This window comes from Salvelinus sp. IW2-2015, unplaced genomic scaffold, assembly GCF_002910315.2.
Source record: "Salvelinus sp. IW2-2015 unplaced genomic scaffold, ASM291031v2 Un_scaffold1805, whole genome shotgun sequence".
In the NCBI taxonomy this organism is placed as follows: domain Eukaryota; kingdom Metazoa; phylum Chordata; class Actinopteri; order Salmoniformes; family Salmonidae; genus Salvelinus; species Salvelinus sp. IW2-2015.
In genome coordinates this window covers 79,488-89,550 of record NW_019943178.1, presented here as the reverse complement: position 1 = coordinate 89,550, position 10,063 = coordinate 79,488, and the positions used below count along the sequence as shown (strand labels likewise).

Below are 10,063 nucleotides of genomic sequence, written 5' to 3'. Positions count from 1 at the left end.
ATCTGCTATCTCTCATCTCTCTCTCTCTCTCTCTCTCTCATTCTCTCTCTCTTCTTCTCTCTTCTTTCTCTCTCATCTCTCTGTCTCTCTCTCTGTCTTCTCTCTGTCTCTCTCTCTGTCTCTCTCTCTCCTTCTTTGCCAAAGAACAGGTAGTGTTCAGGGAGAAACAGATGTGATAGAAAGAGGAACGCGAGAGGGGCAGAGAAGGGTAAAAGAGATGGGAATTGGAGAGGATAGAGAGACCGACAGGACAGTGGCAAATCTAGCTGAAAAGTTTTCCTGTGTTGTACCACAGACAGTAGCTATCGGCTTATAGGCTAATCAGAGGTACTTAACCTATAAGCTGATTTTAAAACCTGACCATTAACCCCATACCTAACCCAGACCTGACCAGGAAACAAACGGGCCGAAAGGGGAAGGGACCTACCTCAATTTGTCCGATATAAAAATATATTTTTTTAAATAATACTGGTAGTTTCTGTTGTAAAATGTTTTGCTACGGTGTGCACTAATGAATACAACTCAGTGTAACCCAGTTAGGCCTAACCCAACTGAAATGAACTGGCTACCTCTGGTTGTGGCTTCACTGCCTATGATGATGAAATGGACTTGGACATTCACTAGCTAGCTTGGCAGCTTGCATAGTAACAAAACCATAGGGGTTTCTAATTTGTTATCTGCGTTCTGAAGAGGGCTCGAACGATCATGTGATGTTCACTTTCATAGCTTACTGTAGGTTAACTGTCTTCTATTCTGTCATATCGGTGATATCAAACGTTTCACATGAACCAATGAAGTGTTTAGTTTTGATAGTGCGTGAAATCATGTCTGCTGGCTGGCTGTTGTTTTTGAGGGCCGAAGCACCCCGCCTTAGAGAGAGATTTAGCTTGGACAAACACTTACCCAGGTGCCAGACTAGGTCGTAATGCAGGTGGTCTAGGGGTGGTGTTTGGAAATATGCAGGCAATAAGGGGGGGAGGAGGGGGGGGACAGTTGTGGGAGTCTGAGGAGATTGTTATGGTCAATGTCAACTGATGTAACAATTACCCAAAGACCTCTGTCTACCTCCTCTCGCTCTCTCTGTCTTTCTGTGTCAACCCTCTGTCTCCCCCCCCCCCCTCTGTAACAGACAGATAGAAAGCGTTAGCCAGCATTCCTGTCGCTCCAGCCCGACCACAGCTGAAGCCCTCTCTCAAAGCACCTGTATTGTGACCCAGCAGCCATTGTTAAAACGGGACAAAGCCCTGCTGTGGGTCCACACACACACACTCACACAGAAACCACTCATGTTCACTCAACAACATCATACGTACACACACACACACACACATACACAACACATCACACACACCACACACCACTCACAATAACAACTCTCACACACACACACAACACACACACACACACACCACAACACACACACACACACACACACACTACAGCACACACAACCACTCACAACGACTCTCACAGACACACACCACCACACACACCACACACACACACACAGCTCACACACACACACACAACCACACTCACAACAACCTCACACACACAACAGACACTCAACAAGCAGACTCTCACACACACCACACACTCACAACGACTCTCTCACACACACACACACCACACACACACCACCACCACACCACACACACTATCAACTCACACAAAACACACAGTCAACCAGACTCACACCACAAACACACACCACACACAAACGACACACGACACACCCACACATACTACACACACACACACACACACATAGCCACCCAACACACACCACGACACAGGGCCGGTCAGAGCCCAGACCAACCTACTACCAGAAGGTGCGTGTGTGCAACCACTAACCAGGTTAGCTGAGGCCATGCAGGGACATGCGTCTTTACCAACCGTTTTGGTGACGTTAACTGATCATCTCTCTCTCTCTGTCTCTCTCTCTACAGACTGATGAAGGAAGCTGAGAATGGAGCATCACAGACTCCCTCTACCGTGGCCTTCAACACCCACACACCACACTTTGATCTTCAATCCCTCAACCTCGACCCCAAGGTCAGCCCACGAGGTCACGCCCCCTCTGAGCAACATCACCAAGACGACAGAAAACGAAGACTGAATACGACACATTTGTGTTTATTTTGTTTGCTAACTTTTTTTTTTTTATATATATATATATATATATATTTTTTTTCTTCTTCTCAGACCTGGTTCTGAGGCTGCTGTCAATGTTAATGGACTTTAGTTCTGACTTTCTTTCTGATCTAACAGTACGAAAAGGGAGCTTTGCTTAAACACTTGAGTATGGCTGTATAACAATAATAAGTCCTAGAGACGGGGTGGAGACTGGTCAGTACAGGTTTCTCTTAAGACTTAAATACACACTACTATATTTATTGCCACAATAGGTTTCAGGTGCGTTCATTATGTTAACAGGATTTTATTGAGTATTTTTGTACAGCTAACAGAGAACGGTACTGGACTCAACGATGGTCCCAGTTTTCCTGATGAAAAATATTTTCCGTAAAAGAAGCAGGTACTTTATTTCCACTTAAGGGCCTTTATTAACACAGGTCTGGTACTGTGTGTGAGACGCTTACACACACACACGTCAGTGTGTCCTGTTTAGGCTAGGCGACACCCTCTGTTTCTGTGATTCCACTAGTCAGTCAGTAGAGCTGCTGGGTCACACGCACACACACACACACACACACACACACACACACACACACACACACACGGGGGCTGGATGTTGTTAGGGGTTCCAGTAACCTGACTCTACCCCCAAGGTGCAATGTGCTGGGCATACTTGCCCCCCTGTGCAACACACACGGACACACACACTCAATACACGGATACACACACGGACACACTCAATGCACACACGGACACACTCAATACACACACGGACGGACGGGGGACACACACAGTCAATACACACACTCAATACACGGACACATACATACACAAACAAACACACACCTCTGTCAGCCTCAAACTTCCCTGCTTATGCACGCTAGACCCTTCCCACTGCCAATAGGAGAGAGAGAAGAGGGGGGTGGTGAGGGTGTATTCTCGATCTAAACTCATCCACGGGAACCAGTGGTTTGCTGGAAATGACTTTAGGGTTAGCGCTGGGGAAGTGTAGCTACAACAAAGGGTTGAAAACGGTGCAGTACTTTCTGTCCAATGTTGCTTGTAATCAGTCGCTTTGTTCGCCTCGACACAACAGCTGCCCTTACTAAACGTCACACGTTTTTTTTTTTTTTGCATCTTGCCAAAAACAACGCACATTTCCACTATCAACTCACCACACAACGAGACTCATCGGTTTTATTTTCTGACAGGAAAGAAGTAAAAAAAAAAAAAAGTTGTCAGCACACAACTTGAGAGGAGGAGGAGTGATGGAACGACCGACGTAAAGCGGAACACCTTCCTCTTTAGCATTTTATTTTCCCTTCAGTGTTTTACTTTTATGCAAGTATGACAATTTGAAGTACTTTTTTTTTTTTTCACCACTGGTTTAAATACCACAATATTAAGCAGTGCTGTGCCACAAAGCTGTACATGATGTTTGCATCTATAGTACAGCGCATAAGAGCAAAATCCAATGGGTCCAGATTAGTGTTAACTGCAGTCTGAACCATAGTGGACTGAACTCCGCTGAATGGAACGTCACGTATTTTGACTCTAAAGTGTGCCATGGTTTTTTGTATTCCACTTTTTTCTTTTTTTTGGACCTATCGCTCCCTTCTGAAAGGCTGGAAGCAGTTTGTCCTAGAGAACTGTTGTGTATTTTGCGGTATAATCTCTGCCAGCCTTTTATGTAGTTAACCCGCTGTAGGGGTGTAGAGGGAGGGAGAGATGGACGGAGGGAGAGATGGACGGAGGGAGAGTGACGACGAGGAGAGATGGACGGAGGGAGAGATGGACGGAGGGAGAGATGGACGGAGGGAGAGATGGACGGAGGGAGAGATGGACGGAGGGAGGAGGAGGTGTTAGAGTGCCACTATCGATTGTGTGACTGGATTTTCTTTTTTGTTGTACTCACCTGATCATTATACTGCCTCTCTCCTCCTCTTTCTCTCCTTACCTCTCCAAAATGTCAGTGGAAATAAAAACGAGCTTGACTTTTTGTTTCGAAAAGAGAGAGAAACGTGAAAAGCAAAAAATGAAGTGTGTTTTCAGTAAGAGGGCGATGATGTATTTGTTGGTGTAGAAAAAGAGGACAATATGAGAAAGTTGGCCCCAAACCCTTTCAACAACCAGTCACATCCCATCTAGCTACCCCTCCAGGAATAGGGTGACTTAACCTGTTTTACCCCATTTGGTACAACCAATGTCTTCTATGGTACAGTTATATGGCACAGAACCTACTGTTATGTTATGGAAAAGGAACCGTTACCATACCTACCAAGGCTGGAACTATAGAACTAGAATCATCATTCTAATTCTATGGTTGGAACACATTTTAAAGGCTGTACTGTGATTTGTCTGCAACATTTTAAACTTATTTTATTTTTTTAAACATTGGAATTTCAAAGGTTATGATATGCGCTGAAACAAACTTTGTTGCTTTCATATTTRGGGTACGTTTAGTTTGACAATGTTTAAATTGTTTAGGTTTTGCTGCAGCGCGTTTTGGCTTTGAGCTATTTTGATTTGACCAATACAAAACCTTTATTTGGAAAAATACTTTCTGTGATTTGAGAAGTCTTACCTAATCAATTATCTAATCAACTCAATCAATCAGAAAGATGAGTATCGATTATCAAGCCTATCGGCATTGTTCAGTTTTTCTTACGATTTAGTTTTAGTGAATGAGGATTCTGCTTTGTACTGTGCTGATCTGATATAGGCCACTACAGCCACGTCCCAAAACTCCATTCTAGACATGTACTGGACTTGCATTCTCAGTAGTGTGCGACAAGCTACTAGTGTGGATGCTTTGAAAAGGGCGTTCTAAGTAAAGAATGACAAACCCTTGGATGATGATAATAATACCTACATAATATATTACAGAGGAAGTAAGTGGTACTGCATAAACATATGCAGTTGTATTTTCTTTGTTTTATCTAGTTTACAGAAAAGAGCAGAAGTTAAATCTCTGTAGTTTTTGTTGGTGTTGTGTTGATACTTTTGGTTGAGACTCTTAAAGACAGACGAGGGTTTAAAATCATTTTTAAACTAAACAGACAGGAGAAACTTTTTTTTCAAAAAGTACGACTTGGAAATTTTGCAGTTTTGTTATAAAAATAAATAAAAATAAAAATGTTAAAAGTAAAAATCGCTGCCTAATGTTTTGTTACTATTACTATTTTATTTGCTGCTGTGTAGTACGAAATAACAACTGGTTGATTGATGGCAACCGCCACAGTGATGAGGAAGGTGCCATTTTCATTGCTACCTGTGTTTTCTTTCAGAATTGAATGGCTTTGTAATTTAGCTTTACGGAACGTTCTCTTCATACTGAGGAGTTGTTGATCTTCAGAGGTGCGTTATATTTTCTCAGCAACGTATGTCTTTAGGGGGGAAAAAATTTAAATAAGAATAATTTTCAAAATAACAGTTCTTGGTGGATTCCCCCCACCCCTCCCCCCCTTTAAATAGCATCCAGTTGTTTTTCTTCATGTTAATGGCTCCTCAAGGCACCTTTTTTTCTTCTCTTTATTTCTCATTTACTTCCGGGGGGGGGCTCTATTGAAGGAATGTTGAGCGTTGCATAGTGTTTATATTTATCAGACTTTTTTTTTGCTTTCGATAGAGCTATTGCAATAAAAATGTGTTAATGTACATCTTACCGTGTCAACTGTCCCTCATTTTGTATTCTCCTGTGTGTGTGTGTGTGTGTGTGTGTGTGGGTGTGTACATGTACAATGCATTCTGAAAGTATTCACACCTTGACTTTTCCCACATTTTGTTACATTACAGCCTTATTCTAAAATGGATAACATAATTTTTTTTCTCCCTCATCAATCTACAAACACTAATACCCCATAATGACCATGCAAATACAGGTTTTTAGAAATATACATATTTACATTAGTATTCAGACCCTTTGCCATCAGAATTTAAATTTAGCTTCGGTGAATCCTGTTTCTGTTGATCATCTTTGAGATGTTTCTAAAACCTGATTAGAGTCCACCTGTGGTAAATTGAATTGATTTGATATGATTTGGAAAGGCACACACCTGTCTATATAAGGTCCCACAGTTGACGGTGCATGTCAGAGCAAAAAACAAGCCATGAGATCGAAGGAATTGTCCGTAAAGCTCTAAGACCGGATTGTGTCGAGGCACAGATCTGGGGAAGGGTACCAAAACATTTCTGCAGCATTGAACGTCCCCAGGAACACATTCTTAAATGGAAGAGGTTTGGAACCACCAAGACTCTTCCTAGAGCTGGCGACCTGGTCAAACTGAGCAATCGGGGGAGAAGGTCACTCTGACCGAGTTCCTCTGTGGAGATGGGAGAACCTTCCAGAAGGACAACCATCTCTGTAGCACTCCACCAATCAGGCCTTTATGGTAGAGTGGCCAGACGGAAGCCACTCCTCAGTAAAAGGCACACGACAGCCCACCTGGAGTTTGCCAAAAGGCACCTAAAGACTCTCAGACCATGAGAAACAAGGTTCTCTGGTCTGAATGCTAAGTGTCACCCCTGGAGGAAACCTGGCACCATCCCTATGGTGAAGCATGATGTGGGGATGTTTTTCAACGACAGGGACTGGGAGAGATGAACGGAGCAAAGGACAGAGAGATCCTTGATGAAAACCTGCTCCAGAGCGCTCAGGACCTCAGACTGGGGATACGGTTCACCTTCCAACAGGACAACGGCCCTAAGCACACAGCCAAGACGATGCAGGAGTGGCTTCTGGACCKGTCTCTGAATGTCCTTGAACCTGATTGAACATCTCTGGAGAGACCTGAAAATAACTGCATAACTTCCCATTTGTGGTGGCAGCGTAGCCTAGTGGTTAGAGCGTTGGACTAGTAACCGAAAGGTTGTAAGTTCAAATCCCCGAGCTGACAAGGTACAAATCTGTCGTTCTGCCCCTGAACAAGGCACTGTTCCTAGGCCGTCATTGAAAATAAGAATTTGTTCTTAACTGACTTGCCTAGTTAAATAAAGGTTAGAAAAGAAAAAAATAATCAACCTGAGTTTGAGAGGATCTGCAGAGAAGAATGGGAGCAACTCCCCAAATACAGGTGTGCCAAGCTTGTAGCGTCATACCCAAGAAGACTCGAGGCTGTAATCACTGCCAAAGGTGCTTCAACTTAGTACTGAGTAAAAGATCTGAATACCTATGTAAATGTTATATTTCAATTTTTTGTACTTTTTATACAATTCTAAACATCTAAACTAAAAAACTGTTTTTGCTTTGTCATTATGGGGTATTGTGTGTAGATTGATGAGGGGAACAATTTAATCCATTTTAGAATAAGGCTGTAATGTAACAAAATGTGTAAAAAAATCTAATTAAGGYGTCTGAATACTTTCTGAATGCACTGAGGGGAAAATTGTCTTAGACACACAGAACTGCTGTATACAAATAGTCACTACACACTCAACATGATACATGCACGTTACCCCGTCATACACATGTACATGTCAATTATTGACTCTTGATCCAATGCGCTTTGCTTTCGAAAGGTCTATACCCAGGAAGCAACTAACCAAAAACAGCCCTGACAGTTTGACTACTTTTCTAAAAGTGATATTTAGGTCAAAGTTTGACCTTCTAGTAGTTGTGGGCTCTGGTTACCTTTTGGCCCAAACAGCTTAGTGTTTCTCAGGCTACTCTTTCGAGTACCTCAGACTGTTCCAGTATGTAGTCCACACTGGTCAAAAGGAAGCCTGACAGCAGTGGGATTCAAACCCACAGCCCCAAGGAGATTAGAGCCTTGAACCAGTTCCTTAGACCCCTCGGCCACACTATTACACACAACCTGTCACACAACTTTGTTTATGTTTCTCTCCCACCCCATGTTACCCTATCACGGTCTATAAATATGTTTACAGAAGGGAGTCCTCCTGGGCCTGTATCCACAAAGTGTCTCAGAGTAGGAGTGCTGAACAAGGATCTGTCCATAAAATCCTATTCGTTGTGATCTAAAAGTCTAAACTGATCCTATATCAACACTGCTACTCTGAGATGTGAGTCATGGCCTCTGGTTGCAGTGACTGCTTTGGGATATAGATAGCTCCTCACTCTGTCTGATAGTGTGGCCGAGCGGTGCTGGATTTAGGCTCCAGTCTCTTCGGGGGCGTGGGTTCAAATCCCACCGCCTGACAGGGTGACTTTTCACCATATGACTACAAATTATGTTTTGGAGTTTCAGTTTCGATTGGGGAAATGACCAAAAGACCAGAGCCCACAACTGTTGGAAAAAGAAAATTTCCCCCCAAACGAGTCGTTATATTCTAAGTCTACTTTCTGAGGGTTAAAAAACCCAAAAGAGTTGGAGGTTAAAAATCGTTAATGCCCCCGCTGTTACGGAAAAAATGTTGCTTGTTCACTCAACGTTTGTCATGGGTTACTTAATGACCTATTGACGCTGTACTCATAGAAACATTACTGAAATACGTTATTATTCACTGAACAGCCATTAGGCGGGTATGGGAATGTCTTGGTATCCTCGGACAGGCATTAAATCATTCTACTCCTGATTAACACACGGACAGAACACATTCTAAACTTGAAATTAACAAACAGACACTTGCTTCTTAACACGCTTGATTTGAAAACCTCTTACTCAGTCTCTCTCCCACCCCCCTCTAGTGTTCTCTTCAACCATGCGCTCTCTGCCCTCTCTCGCCTTTGCTCTAGCTTTGTCTCCACTTCTGCTTCACTTACTCATCTCTTGCCATGTCTTCCATCTCTCCTCTCTCTCTCCTCTCTGTCTCTTTTCTTTCTCTACGTCTCTCCTCTTCCTCTCTTCCTCTTCATCGTTCGTCCATCTCCTCCGTTTCGCTTCCGTCCATCTCATCCCCTCTCTAAACCAGTCTCACTGCGCATTCGTAACGACTCTCCTCCTCCCTTCGTCTCTCCTAACTCCTGCATGCGTCTCTCTTCGATCCTCTCTTCTTCTCCTCTCCCTCTCTCTCTCTCTCTCTACGTCAACACGAACTCCCTCCCTAAAACTCTCTGTCTGCTCTCTCTCCTCTCTTCTTCTCTCTCTCTCTCTCCGCACTCTGCTAATCGTTACCGTAGTCTCTCTCGCTTAAGCAGTTATTTGCGAACCCTACTATCTAAAGCTCTCCCTTAATTTAACTCACTCTTCATCTGCTTCAACGAACTCATCAATCATCTCTCTTTCTCTCTCTCTACACTCTGTCATTAGCGTCTCTACTAACTCATCTTCTGTATCTGTCTCTCTTTACGATCCCTTATCCTTTCTTACCTTTCTCTCACTCTCTCTCTCTCTCTCTCTCTCTGCCTTCCTCTCTCTTCTCTCTCGCTTTTTCTCTTCTCTCCTCTCTGCTCTCTCTCTCGCTCTTCTCACTTTTCTACTCTTCTCCTCTCGTTGTTCACTCTCACTCCATCCCTCTTGCTCTCTCCTTGACTACTGACTCTCCTCTCTCTCTCTCTGCCTCTGCTTCCTTCTCTCTCTCTTTCTCCATCTCTCGCTTCCTCCTATCTGCTCTCTCTTACTCATTCTCCCTTCTATGCCTCTTGACACCTCTCTATGCTCTGTTCTCTCTTGCTCTCTTCTCTCTCTCTATCTCGCTCAAGGCGACTCTACTATCTTCCTAATGATATCTCTCGTAACTCTTCTGTTCACCTCCAATTCCTCGGCCGAGTCGACTATCTCCTGTCTCTCTCCCAACACGTCTCTCTTCTCTCTTTCATCTCTATACATCTTCCTTTCTCTCCATTCTGCCACACTAATCACTCTCTCTCTCACGTGTTCTCTCTTCATCACCTTCTCTCCTCTCTCTCTACTCTTGATCACATCTCAACACCATGCTCTCTCTCAACCAACTCTCTCATTGCAGACTACATCGCTCCGCTACTCTCTGCGCATTTATAAAAGTGTCTCTTCACTCTACACCAGACACT

At 43.5% G+C, this 10,063-nt stretch overlaps 1 protein-coding gene and 1 pseudogene across 1 annotated transcript in view; one reads left to right on the top strand and one right to left on the bottom strand.

The window, feature by feature from the left end:
* Nucleotides 1-1,224, bottom strand: part of LOC139024707 (octapeptide-repeat protein T2-like) — a 23,515-nt pseudogene extending 22,291 nt beyond the window's left edge.
* The window catches only part of LOC112072034 (insulin receptor substrate 2-B), a 35,500-nt gene extending 29,700 nt beyond the window's left edge, over nt 1-5,800 (top strand). Inside the window, exons 2-3 of the mRNA XM_024139449.2 lie at nt 1,950-3,848; nt 3,944-5,800. Of these exons, the coding sequence (XP_023995217.1) occupies nt 1,950-1,954 (5 nt within the window). The 3' untranslated portion in view covers nt 1,955-3,848; nt 3,944-5,800. The remainder of the gene's footprint in view (nt 1-1,949; nt 3,849-3,943) is intronic.
* The last annotated feature ends 4,263 nt before the right edge of the window (nt 5,801-10,063 follow it).